The sequence below is a fragment of the Salvelinus alpinus genome, chromosome 4 (assembly GCF_045679555.1).
Source record: "Salvelinus alpinus chromosome 4, SLU_Salpinus.1, whole genome shotgun sequence".
In the NCBI taxonomy this organism is placed as follows: Eukaryota; Metazoa; Chordata; class Actinopteri; order Salmoniformes; family Salmonidae; genus Salvelinus; species Salvelinus alpinus.
The window spans coordinates 36,865,619-36,883,188 of NC_092089.1; the positions used below are offsets into that span (position 1 = coordinate 36,865,619).

General features: G+C 48.0%; 1 protein-coding gene across 19 annotated transcripts in view; it reads right to left on the bottom strand.

Annotated features, from left to right (window-relative positions):
* Positions 1-907: 907 nt before the first annotated feature.
* Positions 908-17,570, bottom strand: part of LOC139573444 (kin of IRRE-like protein 3) — a 55,562-nt gene continuing 38,899 nt past the window's right edge. The window contains exons 2-15 of one of the 19 annotated variants that reach the window (XM_071396885.1): positions 15,441-15,593; positions 14,501-14,650; positions 12,223-12,380; positions 10,476-10,626; positions 8,877-8,982; positions 8,189-8,337; positions 7,820-7,956; positions 6,402-6,528; positions 6,014-6,114; positions 5,117-5,321; positions 3,982-4,101; positions 3,593-3,702; positions 3,303-3,422; positions 908-3,117 (exon numbers count right to left, since the gene is read on the bottom strand). In XM_071396885.1, the coding sequence (XP_071252986.1) occupies positions 2,620-3,117; positions 3,303-3,422; positions 3,593-3,702; positions 3,982-4,101; positions 5,117-5,321; positions 6,014-6,114; positions 6,402-6,528; positions 7,820-7,956; positions 8,189-8,337; positions 8,877-8,982; positions 10,476-10,626; positions 12,223-12,380; positions 14,501-14,650; positions 15,441-15,593 (2,285 nt within the window). In that variant the 3' untranslated portion in view covers positions 908-2,619. Of the gene's footprint in view, positions 3,118-3,302; positions 3,423-3,565; positions 3,703-3,981; positions 4,102-5,116; positions 5,322-6,013; positions 6,115-6,401; positions 6,529-7,819; positions 7,957-8,188; positions 8,338-8,876; positions 8,983-10,475; positions 10,627-12,222; positions 12,381-14,500; positions 14,651-15,440; positions 15,594-17,570 lie in introns of all 19 variants that reach the window. The other 18 variants (XM_071396883.1, XM_071396876.1, XM_071396878.1 and 15 more) reach the window with 18 other exon arrangements.

Sequence of the window (17,570 nt, forward strand, 5' to 3'; positions counted from 1 at the left end):
AGGGTGATTCGGGTCTTCACTCCCCTACGCACGGCAGCTCAAGAAAATCAATTGGGTTTAGCTGTTTGCACGGAGCAACACAATGAGTTCATCTCATCCCTCTCAAACAGTGGACTTCTTATTGGACAATCTTGGTCCTGCTTTTAACTGTTCAGATTCTTCATTGGTTTTCTTTCACTCTCTATTTTGGCTTGTATTTGTGCATTTACTGTGACTTGAAAACCCAAAGATCTCCATTATGTTTGTAAATGATGAAGTGCTGAAGAGATTTTAATTGTTAAAGGTTGAAGATATATTTTTTTGTATTCCTCATTTTTATATAAAATATTTATGAATCCTACACAATAAACATACTTTACCTGAATCTTCTGCATGTCAATTACCTCCATTTGTAATGGACCGATTCGTGTCTCTATAATAGTTATTGCATAGTAAGTATTATCTGAGTCTATTGTGGGGCCATGTCCCTTTACACAGCAGCCTGTTGTGAATGTGGAGCTCTCATAGCACTCATCTCCTCCCTGCTGTGACTAGCATGTCTACCTGGAGACGAGATGTAACAAGAGACCGAGGTGACATGACAAGCTGATATTGTCACATTATACCTAGCTTTGTCACAGCAATATCCTGTTACCAGGGGAGCTGGGCGTGTGGGTGTAGGGAGGTGGATATACAGACAGTGGGGGATCTACAATCACATCTGTCTTCATTAAAAGCTACACTCCACCACGGGAATAGGAGAATCAACATAGACAGCTCTTCTAATTGATGTATTCATCAACTTCAGTACATAAGCAGCTTTGTTTGTACCTGTTCCCCCATGACATACACACAACACACACACAGCATACTCACTGCATCTCCTCACCGTGCCAACGTACAGTACAGTACTCAAACCACGCTGTTCTTTATCTGAAATGGTTTTATTTAAATATAAATATGTGTACAAAGTTACAAGCAACAATAGCTCATTTTTAGCAAATAAAATCCTTAATACATTATTAAAAAAACAAAATGAACCAAACCAACAAATGGCAATTAGTTGTGTTCCCAAAAAGAATTGTTCATCTTTCTGCATTCAGTGATTGATGAACAACGGAACAGAAAGAGAAAAATTCTGGACCCAAATAAAATCAATCAAGATATAGATTTATGTATATATAATATAAAGATACTTTACAGTAAAGCAGCTTACAAGCTGTACATTAAGGCTTATATAAAATATAAAAATAAAGACGAGCGATGATCTTTTTTGAAATCACTTGGTTCACTTAGTGACGTTTGTTCTCCAATTGGGCCGACTGACCAGTAGCGCGGCTCTCGACACAAAATGGCAGTACAGGGTTCCAGTAGTGTCCAGAATCGGAATGCAACTGAGCCAGGTGCAGTAAGCAGTCTCTCAAACAAGCGTAATGGACATGGAAAATAAATGCTGAAGAGTTTCACTAGACACATCATCTGCATGCAACAGAGAAAGAATGGGGCTTCTTCACCCATTTGTACAGTTGATCTAGTCAGTATTTCAGGGTAGTACTGTGTTTTTGTAAACATATTGAAGCTACTTGATTGTGTCATAAAGACTGGCGTGTGGATGGTGTCTGAAGAGGGACAGTTTCACAAGTAGGTCCCATCTTAGCCTGTTCAAGTTGAGACTGCACCTTGAGATTATTCAAGTTCAAGACTGCCACCATTTTACAAACCACATTCTCTGATTGTTCTGGAAATAGTCTCCATTTAGCAATCTGGTAAACACAGAAGTAATACAGTACTCAGAGGAATTCATCTCTATCCCTAACGCTTTCAATACACTGCTATGTACTGTAGCTCACCATCTTTGGGTTTTTCTATTTCCTTTTCTTGTCCACCAGGGTAGAATGATAACACACAGGCTGTCTCTCTATTAAGCGAAGGCTAGGATACACATTCTCTCCATACCTCACTCTGCTTTCACTCCCCAATAACCCACACACAAGCCAAACGTACTGTTTTGCAGAACGGTTTATGGCTGCCACTGTGGAGCTCAGGCTTCTTTAAATGGATAGAGAGACACGAATGTGCTTAGAACTCCTTTCACATGCCGACAAACAACAAATTACCACAATGTGTTGACTTTTCTTTTTTTTAAATGAAGACGTCTGCATTTTTTATTTTGTTCAGTCTGTTATAAGTTCTATTTGTCTGAGCAGTCTGTTCTTTTTGAGAAATGTTAGCTAGGCTCCAGAATCCAGTTAGTTTAGGCCACCCAAAGTCATGAGATGCTCCTGTCTGGTGATTTCCAGTTTGCCTTCCTCCCATCCCCTCACTGGTAAAACAAAACCAGTGTCATGACAGAATAGCAGGCTCATCTCTGAAGTAGCAGACACTGTAGTAGATGATTTATTGATGGGGAATGACTCCATTGGGACTCCATTGGGACCATTCAATCCCAGAATGACAACTGAATAACAAATAAGGAAGGCAATCCCTGTCACCTACATCTCCTTCCAAAACGTGTCCAGGAGAAGGACCAGCCATCCAGTCCTCTCTCCTCATGTTAGTCTGGCCTCACTTCCTATAGAGATGACCAATGCTTCCCCTTTACATGGCCCTCCGCGCTCCACCCCCTGTTCCGCTGTCCAATCAGACGTGAGTCTGCATGCGTTGTGACGGCCGTCCGTAGTCGGACTGCTGGGAGGAGACCTGTGATGATGCATATGAGAAACGGGAGGAGCTAGACACCTTGCTGGCCTGGTCCGATTGATCGTAGGCGTCCACCTTCTCGTAGGAGGCGGGCTTGACGTAGCTGGTGAAGGCTCGGCCGTATGTGGCGGCGGTGGGCAGGTAGGCAGAGCCGCTGTAGACGGGGTCGGTGGGGTAGATGGCTCCGGGCTGGGCTGCCGCTGCCTGCTGCTGCTCGTAGGTGGAGCGGGCTCCTGTGGTGGTGGCGTAGCGGTGGGAGAAGTCGTAGATGCGGGGCTGTGTGGCTGCCACCACTGTGTGCTGGCCGTACAGCGGGCTGGGGGACGGCAGCTGGGATGGCGTGTAGACAGGACGGGGGTTGGGCACGTAATCTGAGAAACCACTGCGGATCACCCGGTCCTCGTGAGCATGCACGTTGTAGTAGCCGTTAGTTGGGTCCTGAGGGGAGAGGAAATAACAACAGGGTGTTAAGTTGTTCAACCGCTTTTAAAGATACAGTGTGTATATAGAGATTTCAGACTTTTTCAAAACCCCCAGCAAAACAGCATATGCAACAAATGCTCAACAAATGTTTGCAATTTTTCCCATGCATGTATATTGTATAAGTGAGTGTTTCTCCTTACGGTTTTTACCTTGATGTCGGACCTCTCGTCCTCGTCCTCCTCCAGCAGGTCACTGTGTTCCGTCCGGGACGTCCCAGGAGACTCACTGCTGTTGGGGGCCTGAGGGGGAAACAACAGGCCCTACAATTACAAAGGTGGAACATCTTAGACTCAGACGAACATGAGCACAACAAAATGACTGTACTGTGTGTCATCACATCATCACAGTAAAATACATTATATATATCTGTTATATAAAGATGAAAAGGTATTTGAAAACCTACTGAAAGTGATTGAACGGAGGCATTTACCATGGGCTCCTTGACATCCTCCTCATCATCGTTGCCACGGGTAGCGTTGTGGTCGCTGTGCACAATCTGAACTCTGATGTCACTCTTTGAGAGGCGTGTGCACTTTTTACCTGTGAGGATTCAAAAGAGACAGGTGATTTAGAAACGATTCTAAAACTGCTTTTCATGCCTGTTGCCTTTATAGAAAAGGATTTGATTGTGCTCCTTTCATGAAGTTGAAACTAGCCATGCATCGCTAAGGGTTGGGGTCAGTTCTATTTCAATTCAGTCAGTTCACATTGATTGAAAAATATTAAGTGAATAGTCATTTACTGAATGTCAATTTATTTCCTTGAATAGGGTGAATTGACATGGAATGTAGCCCAACCCCAGTATGGCCCATATCTGACCTTCGACCTCACCTTTCCCGGTGTGCCTGCAGCAGAGAGAGACCAGGGTGACGACACAGATAAGCAGGACACACCCTCCGCCCACCGCCGCCCCAATGATGATCAGCATGGGCAGGGCCTCTGTGAGGAGAGAGAGAGAGAGGAAAAGAGAGAAGTGTCAGGATCTTGCTACTGATCAGAGAGAGACAGTGAAGGAGGCAGAACCAGATCCAGTCTCCTCTCCTCTTCTAACGCCACTCTACTCATTCCCCCCCAACTAATCTCTGCCAACGCCTGCTCCTATATAAATTCATCTGCAGTGGTCCCTCAGAAACACACACACACACACACACACACACACACACACACACACACACACACACACACACACACACACACACACACACACACACACACACACACACACACACACACACACACACACACACACACACACACACACACACACACACACACACACACACTTAGAGTCCCCTGCGTCCCCACAGCCTCGGCTATTGTGTCTAATCTCTCTGGAAGAAGGGTAACAAGGCCTGACATGCAATGAAGCAATAGACAGTAATCTAATTAGAGATTCCAGGAGAGAGATACGGCACACCGCTCAACTCTCCCGAGACCCCGGCTGAGCTGCCTTGATGTAAATTGCTGGCGAGGACCTTATTTTTGGTGTCTACTGCAACAAAGGCCTTCCTTCCTTACTTCCGCCAACTCCAGTGTGCAGAGTGTGTGTTTGTGTGTGCATATGTGTGTGTGTGAGTAAGTAAATTGTGGTTTAAGTAAATTTGAAGAGGGTGGCTCTCACACACTTAGAGAGAGAGAGAGAGAGAGAGAGGGAGCTAAGGGACCGCCGGCGGCTCAGCCTTGGGACACCTGTGGCCTGATCTAATTGACTTTAGTCCCCGATCAATATCTATGTTATGGGCCCAATGTATTCATTAAGGCCCACCATCTGCTGATTAAATTATATTGATTAAAATAGTATAATTAAGATAAGCACTCGATTGGAGTTCTGCTTTGACCTCATCTAACCCCTCTCTCTTCCCAGCACCGTCTCTCCATAGTGCTCGTCTTAGTGAGATTGGTCATGCTGACTGTGTGAGATGATAGATAATAAGGACCCCTGTCCAGTTCCTACCCGTACCTTGCTCCTTGAGGGTGACCAGCGCGGTGCCTGTGCCGAAGCGGTTCCATGCGGTGCAGTTGTAGCGGAGCTGGAAGTCCTGGGCCAGGGTCTCAGACAGGACCAGGGAGGACAGGACCCCGTGGTCGCTGGTCACCGTCTGGACAGAGAAACGACCGGAGGAGCCCGAGGAGAGGGTCACATCTCCAAACGTCCACACCTAGTGAGAAAGATGGGAGATGAACAACAGGTGAGTGGCTAGCAGCGCTGTCAGAGCTCAGATCAACCACTACTTCCCATGCTTAGATCAATCACAGGTACCCTCTAACCAACCACCCTCCCTCCTTCTCTCTTTCCTTCTCTCTATTTTCCTCCCTCTCCATTCACCTGGCTGACATTGCTAAGGGCCGTAGGTCTAAATTGCCTCCTACGTCTTGCCCTGGAGGTAAGCCCTGTCAGCCTCTAAGCCCTGCCAGACCTGTGAGGCTGTGTAAGATGCTCCTGTCGGTGCTGAAGCTTCTCTCCTGCTGCTAGGTAAGGTCTACGGGGTGCCTGCCTCTCACTCCCCCTCAGACCCTAATTATCCTCTGTCAGAGCTGCCCACGCACCCAGGGTCACAACGGGGTCAGCACACCGAGGCCTGATGGATGCAGCGCTAATTGAGCCATGTGGTTTGGCTGCAGCCTGCAGAAGCCCCCCCCCCCCCGTCCCCCCCCGTCTAGTTACCTTTCTGTTCTCTCTCCCTCTCTCTCATCCCCATTGAGTGGTGAAGGAATGATGTGTGTGTGTGTAGGTGGGGGGATTCGGTGTGTATTAAATGTGCACACACTTGTGTGCGTGAGCACATGCACGCACGCACGCACACACAACATTGAAACAGGAAAGACAGGAAAAGACAAGAGGCTCACTTACAATCTTGTCAGGCGGGGGGCTGTTTCCCACCAGGCACTCTAGCTTGCCCTTGGAGTGCTTGACAGCGTGCTGTGTGGCGTCCGCTGTAATGATAGGTGGGCCTGGAGAGAGAGAGAGAGAGAAAGTGTTTGTGTGAGAGACGTGGCGAGAGACGTGACGAGAGAGACGTGGGGGAGAGAAAGAGGGAGATTTTGAGACATTGACATATTAAACACAGATGCATTGTCAGATGGTTGACACATATTATGCTTGAGTAAACATTCTACATAGATAATACCAAACGTGCATCTTTAATATTCTACATCTAAAAGTCAACAAAAAACATCATGTTGAAAGTGGTATTGAATTAGCCCTATTTTCAGACTATTGAGACTAATATGAGACTTACCGTTGACAGTGAGTGTGACGTCCCTCTCAGCCACACCGATGCGGGGGACGATGGCCTTGCAGGTATACGTCCCAGCATCCTCCTGGGTGACAGCCTTCAGCTGCAGGGTGTTGCCATTACTGAGCACCTGGGGAGGGAGAGGAGGGGAGGGAGAGGGGAAAATAGAGAGAGAGGGGTAGACAGGAGGGATAAGAGGAGAGGGAGGGGAGAGAGTGAGTGTCTTTTTAGCAGCAGTTCATTGGGGCAGTTGTTGCAGCAGAACGGATGTGGCCGTACGTACAGTCTCTCCAGCTCCTACACTCTGTTTCAGTTTAATTTAATGGTGGTGACAATCACAGACATGAAGCACTCCAGCCACTGCTGCTCTGACTCCAGCTACAGCCTCCTCTGGAGTGACCATGCTGCTGTGGAGATTGTCCTAATTAAACGTTGCCGGCAGAGCATAACGTTATCATGGTGTGAGTGGGCCGTAGCCTTTAGAGGCTGCGACAGTTCGCTCTACACTTGCGCACTCGTTAGCTCATTGATCCCACCATTCCATCAAGCTGTGATTAATCCATTTACTCTCCCTCTATGCCCCTCGTCTCCCTCCCTCCGTCCTTTCACTCCCACTCTCCATTTTTTATTCAACCACAATTATAGAGTAACCTAATGAATCCGTTACTGGTAGCTGTGTGAGGCGTGGTGGCCGCGGTGTGTGTGGATTAGAGAGCACTGCCTGTTCTTTTCTTCCGGAGAGCGTTGGTTCACTCTGGGAGATGGAGATGACAGCATGGCTTTTACAGCATCGCCTGCTGGCCTGCAGCTCTCTTCTCTTTAGCGGTGGCGTTTTTAGCAAAAGCTGCCTCTGAAATCCGTTGAAACTCCGGGAGAGGCTCCCTGGAGATAGCGCTGATAGTGTTGCCTGAGGTGGGGTGGGAGACCTTGAACCAGGATGACGCAAACTAAAGGTGGAACTGGGCTGTTTGTAAGCTACCTCACATAATCCTCCCTAGATGTTCTTTGTGTTGTGTCTTGGTCTGGGTTGAGGAGCGGTTTGAGAAGCTGTTCTCGGAGTGGGATATGAAATGTGTCGGCTGGTTTTTAACTAGTGTGTCTCAACTGTGGATGTGATTGATTTAGTGTTCACGTTGTTATGACAGAGTGTCACCTCCCCTGCTTTCAGCAGTGTGAGAACCTGACAGTCATCACACACACTGCCTCTGAAGGTTTAGCTCTGATGTCTGAGGGCTTTCTCTCATTACACACTCGCATCCGACACACACACACACACACACACACACACACACACACACACACACACACACACACACACACACACACACACACACACACACACACACACACACACACACACACACACACACACACACACACACACACACACACACACACAGTATAAGTATTGATTGAGCTACTTGTCTTACTACGCTGGAGCCCTGTTTGGTCCAGGCCAGGGTGAGGGGAGGGTTGCCTGTCCAGGTGCAGGTGAAGGCAGCGTCCATCCCAATGTCCACGTTCATGGGCTTGGGCTCCGACAGCAGCCTGGGACCAACTGTAGAGGAGCCCAGGACACCATCAGAACTAATACAGCCCTTATTCACCATTCATTATGACTTTATCATATCCCCTAAGGCCTTTTCAAAGCATAAAGCACATGACACAGTATCCTCCAAAGACACGATAACTCTTGTGACGAGGGTGAACATGTGTTCACAGACACACTGCTCGGATTACACTATAGGCTACTAGTACTGTACTATGATGCACTGATGTGCTTCACTCACATTGTACATCCACCAGGGTGCTGACGTTGGTGCTGCCCACTGAGTTGGACACTTCACAGGAGACAGGGTCTGTGAAGTACGAGTGGTCTACCGTCACCTCCAGGCTGTCCCCGTTCGCCTCCGAGATGGGGACTCCTCCCTTGGACCACCTGGACCACCAGATCACCACATCACATAGGGTTAGAATGTCAATTTACCACATCACATAGCGTTAGAAGGTCAATTTACCACATCACATAGGGTTAGAATGTCAATTTACCACATCACATAGGGTTAGAATGTCAATTTACCACATCACATAGGGTTAGAATTTCAATTTACCACATCACATAGCGTTAGAATGACAATTTACCACATCACATAGGGTTAGAATGTCAATTTACCACATCACATAGCGTTAGAATGACAATTTACCACATCACATAGGGTTAGAAGGTCAATTTACCACATCACATAGGGTTAGAAGGTCAATTTACCACATCACATTGGGTGACAAGATCACTTTGGTTTACCAGAACATATTGGGTTACCATGTCACTTTGGGTCACTAGATAATTTTGAGCTGTGCCATAATAATAAAGTCCAAACTGGACCAACTAAAAGGCTAATAGTTCCATAATAATGCAGTACACACTGACTATGAAAGAAATGAACCCAATAAAGTGTAGGTTGAGGTGCTGTTTTTTACCTGTATCCTGTGATCTCAGGGTTGGCAGAGGCAGAGCAGATGAACAGAACCTTGGCTCCCTCCATGACAGTCTGGGGCTGGACAGACAGGGTCACTGATGGAGGGTCTGCAGGATGGAGGGGAGCACACAACATTACTGAGAGGTGAACATAGTACGTGTCATATCTATCACTATGGAGGTGTCACGACTTCCACCGAAGTCGGTTCCTCTCCTTGTTCGGGCGACGTTCGGCGGTCGGCGTCACCGGTCTTCTAGCCATCGTCGATCCACTTTTCATTTTCCATTTGTTTTGTCTTGTTTTCCTACACACCTGGTTTTCATTTCCCTCATTAATTGTTGTGTATTTAACCCTCTGTTCCCCCCATGTCTTTGTGTGGAATTGTTTGTTGTAAGTGCTTGTGCACATGATTACTGGTGCGCGTCGGGTTTTGTACCCATATTGGTTATTTCTTTATGCCGTTGGTTTTTGTATTAAACTGCTCCGGCTATTACCTAGTTCTGCTCTCCTGTGTCTGACTTCCCTGCCACCAGTTACGCACCCCTTTACAGGAGGATTCTACAGTATATGAAGGCTGAATATGTGTCAGTCAAGGGAGAAGGAACAGGACAGCTACTAAAGGAAGCTCTGTGAACACTGGAGGTATGTGTCACTGAGCTAGGACCTATATGAAGGGGTGTGTGTTTGTCACAGAGAGGTTAGTGTATTTACATTTACATTTTACATTTAAGTCATTTAGCAGACGCTCTTATCCAGAGCGACTTACAAATTGGAAAGTTCATACATATTCATCCTGGTCCCCCCGTGGGGAATGAACCCACAACCCTGGCGTTGCAAGCGCCATGCTCTACCAACTGAGCCACACGGGGAGGTTAGTGTATCATTGAAGGGTGAGCGAGTGCATGTGCAGGCAGGCAGAACTAACCACTCTTCCATTAACTCTAAAGTGGTGCTGGGTGAAATGTATTTATTCAACCAAAGCCCTCAACTAATGCCTAGAGTATATAAATAAATATATTATAGATGATATATGTGTATAGGCTACTACCTAGTCGTTATTGGCAGTATATTTGTCACTATAAACTTTACCTATAGGACTATGTCCCAATATCCACACTAGCATACTAGTATCCACAATAGCATACTAGTGTCCATGGACAATACATCAGTACATACTAAGTAGTATGCAAGTGTGATAGTTGGTAGTTGAATGTATTTGACTCTGAATTCTCCGTCCTCTGACAGAGTGTTGTACCCAAGGTGTGTCCCCATCACTGGGACGAGGGCACTACAGAGTGTTGTACCCGAGGCACTACAGAGTGTTGTGCCCGAGGTCCCATCACTGGGACGAGGGCACTACAGAGTGTTGTACCCGAGGTGTGTCCCCATCACTGGGACGAGGGCACTACAGAGTGTTGTACCCGAGGTGTGTCCCCATCACTGGGACGAGGGCACTACAGAGTGTTGTACCCGAGGTGTGTCCCCATCACTGAGATGAGGGTACTACAGAGTGTTGTACCTTAGGTGTCCCCACATCACGCTGGACGAGGACACTACAGAGTGACTGTAGGGGACACTAAGCGTCACTGAGGACACTCACGCTGGACGTTGATGGTGACGGAGGTCTGGAGTCCGGCGGGGGCGGCAGGGTTGAGGACGCGGCAGGTGTAGGTACGGCCAGAGTCCTTGTCCTCCGGCACCACAGGAAGCATACTGACAGCCAGTTCCCTCTTCCCATCCTCCATCCGCGTCTAGGAGAGACAGACCAGAGACATGGAGATAAGACATCTACGATGTTTACTGTACATCTCAATGGTCAAGACAGACAAGAGACAGCTGTTAAACATGCAGAGGGAGTTATGAGTCCTTATTTCACCTCTTGGGTTAGATCCATTAATTAATATATTTTGGTCTCTAAAGAGACAAAGGGGTTTAAGTAGGGAAGTAAGGTATAGAATAGGTGTAGCCTCATGTAAGGCCCTGCTGAGTCTTCCCCCTCTGGGTGTCTGTGTGACACTGCGGGACCTATCTTTCTGACGTGTGAGGCATTCAAATTGCCATCCAGTCCATTGGCATGGCAGTTAAATCATATATTTTATGATGTGCCTGGGGATATGTGCTGTTTCCACATTTCTGAGAGTGCTCCCAGTCAGCGCTCCTTGTTTGTCATCATCTTTGAGATCTATTTATTGCTCACAGGAATCAATACGCCTAAGTGAGGAAAGGGGTAGATTCTGGAGATATCGCCCGTCCCTTTCGAAGGACACACAAAAAAACACACACACACACACACATACACACACACGGCTGTCAGACAGTGTGCAGTAATGGCAGAGGTGTCTGAGTCCGTATTTCTGGGCTGTAGCCGTGAGGACGGGGGGCCGGGGGAGGGTTGTCTCACAGGCAGCTCTGGAAAAGGGCAAGGGCAGAGCAGAGCCCATTCCCTGGATGGACGGACAAACAGACAGCTGAATCAATGAATCACTTCCTCAGCCAGACACACAAAAAGCATTTTTACGCTAGATCGAGTCGCATCACTCCCTGTCATCACCCCTCAGTCTGCCCCAAGCCACCTCTCCCCCTCTCTACCTCCCCCTCACCTACTCTAGCCTTCCTTCTCTCTAAAAGCACCAGTTTTCTTTCTTTCTTTCAGTGAACTGTATCTCAGTATCTCTCACCCTTCTTTATTTTACTCCCACTTTCTCTCTCCCTTTCTCTTTCTCTCCCCTCCTGTCCCCCTCCTTTTCTCCACTGCTGGCTCTAGTCTCCTTAAATGTGTCATTTAGCATAGATTAGCGTGGTCAGAGAGCATGACAAATGTGACTCTTTCCCGACTGCGGCTGGTTCACGCTCTGGCGCATCCCCCCATTGTGTTTCGGCATTGTTGTGGGTGATTTCTCCTCGGCAGAAATTCTACTGTATCAAACGCTCATGCCTGTCTGAGCTTTGGCATGCTCCAGTTATGTTGTAGTGTCGATGCATTAGAGTGCGGGGGGGAGGGGGGGTTCAGGTATGAGTGAAAAAAGGGAGGGCGACTGCAGAGAGGGAGGTAGGGAGAGAAGGAACAAGTCCTGAGAGAGAAAGAGAGAGAAATAGAAAAGAAAATGAAGAAAATAGAGAGAAAACAGGTAAACGGAAAAGGAAGAGTTGGCTGAGAGAAAGTTGCTGCATTTTGAGTAGCTGCTGTACCTTGCCTTACCTGCTTAGATGGGCTCTGCTGTACTCTGCTGTGCTGTGTTGGTGTTGTGTGGGTGTTAGTGGATCCTGATGAGGTTGGGCATGGCTCTGCTCTCTCTAACCTGCCCTGGCTCAACCTGTTATCTGATTGTGCTGTAATCTTTCTGTACCTTGGAGTATATGGCCGTGTCCATGACCTCTCCGTCTCTGTACCAGGTGATCTCGGCGGCAGGCTTGGCCCCCGAGGCGCGGCAGGTGAGGTTGTAGGGTGTGTGGGCCTTCACACGTATGATAGGACCCCCCTCCACCACCGGGTCTGTGGGGGGAACTACAGGGAGAGAAGGAGGAAACACAACGCATTCATGTTAGAGGAGAGAAACAACCCACCAAACTGAAAGCTCCTTTTACAGTACACAGCTTCTGAATGAGAGGAACATCTAGTGAGATTAATGTGATGTGTTAACGCTGCATCAATTCATCCACTGCACACAGAGAAAAGAATATCCTTTCATCATCGTGTTGGTTCGCGAGGTGTGTTTCTACTTTGTAGACTGGAATGGAAACCGACAACATTTGGCTGTGAGAAGAAAAAAACAGAAGAGCTATTTAATTTTCCTTCTTAACATTGAGACTGGCATTAATACTCTCTTTTACTCCCACTGTTGCCCAGTGATGTTTCATCTGAATTGCTTATTTGTTCATTTATTTGCATGGTTTCGCACAAGCAGAGCGTGCCACCTCTGATGAAGGCGTCTATCTCCCCAGCCAATAACGGCAGGCGTAAACAGCAGCGGGCCTGCGCCCCGGTCTCTCTCTTGCTCCCTCCGCTGAACCAATTTCTGTGTGTGTATCTGAATTGTCAGAGGTCCTTCCGCCACCGCGTCCCGGACACTAATGGAATCCGAGTGCTAGGTGATTTTAATTTCCATGCCGATTCCCTTGGCTGCTCTCCCGCCGTTGACTCCTTTGAATGCGCCGGATTGCTTTGGTCTCATCTGGCTGCATTGATCCCCTCCCCCCCCCCCCCCCCACACACACACACACACACACACATACTTCAAGACTAGCCTCTGTGTATCTGTGTTCTCGAAACAGGCCTACACACACACACCCCGGTCCCTGCTGGATTTGTTCCTCTCTTAATGCGGACGTTCTACAAGGTGTGAGGAAACAACATCTACCGCCTTTTCTGTCCACAAAGGCTAAGGTCAGTGTGACTGCGGAGGTGGCTCACGCTCACGCTAACCAATCAAACAGTCCATCCTCGCCCACCTCCACTCTGTGCTGTGCGGTGCGGTGCGGGCGTTGTGAAGCAGGGTTGGGGTGGGTGTATGTGGGTGTGTGTATGTGGGTGTGATCTCTATTGACTGTGCGGCACTGTGCTCTCTTGAGAGGCGCGTGGTCGTTGAAGTGTTCCTCATCATGGGTCGTCAGAATTCACATGATCAGCCTTTCATTTGCGGCCTTTTCTTCTCCCCCTCGTCTCGCTGCTTAAATGAGCTCATAAAATGACAGAAACAAGCAGGGCAGTGGGGAGACAGTACAGTAGCCTAGCCTTGTTGTTGGTGCATAGAGCTGAGGCTCCAGTGTCTTCTGTAACTGTCTCTCTGCTTTGTTAGGTGTATTTGCCAGATCATCAGAGAGACGTTCAGTAAAGACTAATGAATGTGCTGCTGCCTGTTCCCAAATCAGCCACCAGGTGGCAGCAGTGTTTCACTGTCTGGGAGTCCCACGAGGGGCCACTCTCCTCTCACCCTCCCCTCCGCCATCCCTCTCTCCACCACCACCCTCCTCTCCCCACCTCTGGATGCCTGGTGAATATGTAGATCACTCACATTGCGTCAATGTAAAAGCTGCCCCACAGTTGACAAATATTGTGACTCACTGTAAAATGTGCTAACTGTGCAGATCTTGACTTTTAAGTGTCCATGCAAGTCATTTGTGACTGCAGCAATCACATTATCCTAGACTTACACAGTCTTGATTATCGATACTGAAGGAAAAACAGTTTTTTTTGCTGGCTCTGCTGGGTTTGAAAAATATTTACAGGGCTGATATACGGCAGTAAGTACATTTTCCAGGTGTTATTTGTGAAAGCTTATAACAGCAGGTGATGTCATAAACAGTCCCAAGACATAGAAACCGTGAGCATTTTTTTAAATGTGTGTGTGTGTGTGTGTGTGTGTGTGTGTGTGTGTGTGTGTGTGTGTGTGTGTGTGTGTGTGTGTGTGTGTGTGTGTGTGTGTGTGTGTGTGTGTGTGTGTGTGTGTGTGTGTGTGTGTGTGTGTGTGTGTGTGTGTCAGAACCATAATGAAGATGGGTGCCTGACAATCTCCCTCTGTAGAACCAACCTGCAGGTTTTGGCTGGAGGGCTGCTGTGCAGATCAGGGTGTGTATTCCCCTGTGTGTGCCCGTTTGTGGTGTGTGTGCAGCAGCTGTGTATCTTACCTAGAACAGTGAGCTTGGCTCGGTGGGAGCGCAGTCCGGCCTGCGTAGCCTGACACTCGTACACGGCGTCATCCGCCAGCTCTGCCGAATCGATCATCAAGCTGTGCTCGCCTGATAGCGGGTCGCCCATTAAGGAGTAGCGTGTCCACCCTGCATTAAGCCAACACAAGGAATACAGTGAGTCAGAGAATGGGAAAGAAAACAAGAAAACAAACCCAACAATCAACAGCAGAACAACAAGCCCAAACTGGAATGAAAAGACTGCAAAATGAGCAGACTCACGCCACAAACAAACGCCAAGGGCCTTTAAGACATAAATGGAAATGGTGCTGTACCACCCCCGGTTAAGCACTGAGCCGTTCAGTTGGCTGAGCAGTGTGAGACTGGCTAGGGGAAGCCAGCAGCTACATGTGAGACGGGGGCGTGAGGCGACTGACTGTCCTTTAAAGCACAGACAAAATCAAGATGTAGTGTCTAAGGTCAGCCCCGAGCCTCTCCACCTTCCCACTAGTCCAGAACACAGCTAAATGTCAGCGCGTGACACCAGCCAATTGATTATCCACCTTGGTACAAAAGCCTCAAAATGCTAAACAACAAATTAAACGCTCTTTGTCTGTTTGCGGTAGAAAGACTGTCTGCAGTATATTTGTTTCTCTCCACCTCCATTAATTTGAGTAGACAGACAGACAGAGAGCCAAGGCTTCCTAATGAGACCATGAATTGATCAGGGGAGAGAGAGAGAAGTAGGGGAGCGAGAGTGTGAGAGAGAAAGACAAAGAGAAAGAGGGAGATGGGGGAGCCAGAGGGGGAGACAGAGAGAGGGGGGGGGGGGGAGAGAGAGAGAGAGAGAGGGAGTCAGAGAGATAGAGGGGGAGACAGAGAGAGTGAGGGGGGAGACAGAGAGAGAGACACACAGAGAGATGTTGGTCAGATCAGATACCTGGCAGATCTCTCTCTCCACCCAGCGCCAGGCCGTCTTTGGTCCACTGCACCATTCCCCGGTACCCCACGATAACACAGGGCAGAGTCACCGATTGGTCAGACACCACTACCTGGTCTTGGGGCTGCTGGGAGAAGTAGGCTGCTTGGGTAGCTGTTGGAAGAACGGGGGAGGTTTGATGAGTAACATGTAATGATATAGTCTAATAGCGTTACTTGAGCCAAATGCATTGCCATATTTAGCCTGGCCCCATAATGGACTGGCCTGTTCATTCTGTTGTTTACGTGTTGCCATGTTGTTACATGGGGTGGATGGAGGAGGCTGAAAATATGTATTTTCCCTTTAAAATGGTGGCTGAGCTGAGCAGGAAGAGTCAGCTGCCTCATGACTTATTTAACTCTTTCCCCAGACCATATGGCAGCCACCGCATGGTGACACGAAACAAGCACACTGCGGAGGAAAGAAATCTGCCACTCTTTGGGGGAGCTTTTTGTTAAAATGGATGTTAAACAATCAAAACTCCATTAAGTGTCCCAGGGGAAGCATCCGTCTGAGCCTGCTCAACGTCAACCAAGACACCTGCCTCTGTCTGTTCAATTGCTGTGTTTAAGGATGGGGGACACACACACCGAACACACACACACACATGAACACACACACACACATGAACACACACACACACTGAAAGCTGTTGGCTCGCCTTCACTCACACACACTGGAAAACTCACTCACACTCACACACACTGTAATACTCACTCACACTCACAACACACACCACTTGCGTCACAACATACACTTGCACAAACACACACACACAAAGTTTGAATACGACTCCTCTTTCCCCCTGTTTGTGCCACAATGCTGGAGATTGAGTATTACAAACCCAACTGACAGGGGAAGAAGATGGCTCCCCTCCAGAGGTAGAGCTAAACCATTGGGGGAGATATGAAGAGAGGAAGGGGCTGAGAGAATAGAGTTGGTTGGCTGAGTAGAGAAGAGAGAGAGGGCTTTATCTTTCCCTTTCCCTTAAAAGAAAGAACCTTACTTTGTTTTTTCTCTCTCTCTCTCTCTCTCTCTCTCTCTCTCTCTCTCTCTCTCTCTCTCTCTCTCTCTCTCTCTCTCTCTCTCTCTCTCTCTCTCTCTCTCTCTCTCTCTCTCTCTCTCTCTCTCTCTCTCTCTCTCTCTCTCTCTCTCTCTCTCTCTCTCTCTCTCTCTCTCTCTCTCTATATATATATATATAGGAGAATGGGGGACCAGGGGGAAGATAAAGAGGGGTCTATTCACTCAGTGCTAAGCCCTTCTCCAATGGTTCTCTGGGTGGGAGTGCTTAAACAGACAGGCTGGGGGCTCTCCTGGGGAAAGAAAAGCCGGTGAAAGGAGGGCAACATACGGCGGCCAGAGACGCGCTATTGTCCTCTTGTCCCTCTCTTTTAATAGGCCTCTTCATTTCCAATCAATCCTGCTAAATGCAAGTTTAATAGCTTTTCAATAGCAGATTTTTCCCCCCGAGGGAAGCTAGGATTTTCTCTCTCCTTCTCAACCCGCTCACCCCTCTCCTCTCTCTTCCTCTCCCCTCTCACTCACTCCATCATTCTCTCTAGCTTTTCCTTCTTTTCAAAAGGGGGCTACCGAGGTTGGTTGGCGGTGTTTGTTCCCTACTCAATTATCCACTTCATCTAGGTCTGGAACAGAACCACCGACTGAACCCTGTTCTTCACCCCCTCCCTCCCTCCCTCCCTCCCTCCCTCCCTCCCTCCCTCCCTCCCTCCCTCCCTCCCTCCCTCCCTCCCTCCCTCCCTCCAGTATAATCAGACCTGCCAAACAGTTAGCCCCTCAGGAACGTGAGTTCTCCATGGCTCAAGCCTTGCAGCTTGCAGCTCTCCTAACAGCTACTTCTTTCCCACGTCTGCCCAAGCACTCTCCTCCTTTCTTCTCCTTTTAGGATGAGAAAGATGGCGAAAAGGAAAGAAAAATGGAGAGAAATGGAGAGAATCATGTATAATAGCAGTGAATATCACCAGGAAAGTCCACTAACCCCAATTCCCTTCATATTGCTAATGTCTTTAAATAAGCATATCAATCTGTGTGTGTATGTGTCTGTGTCATAGACTCCAGATCATAGAGTCCAAT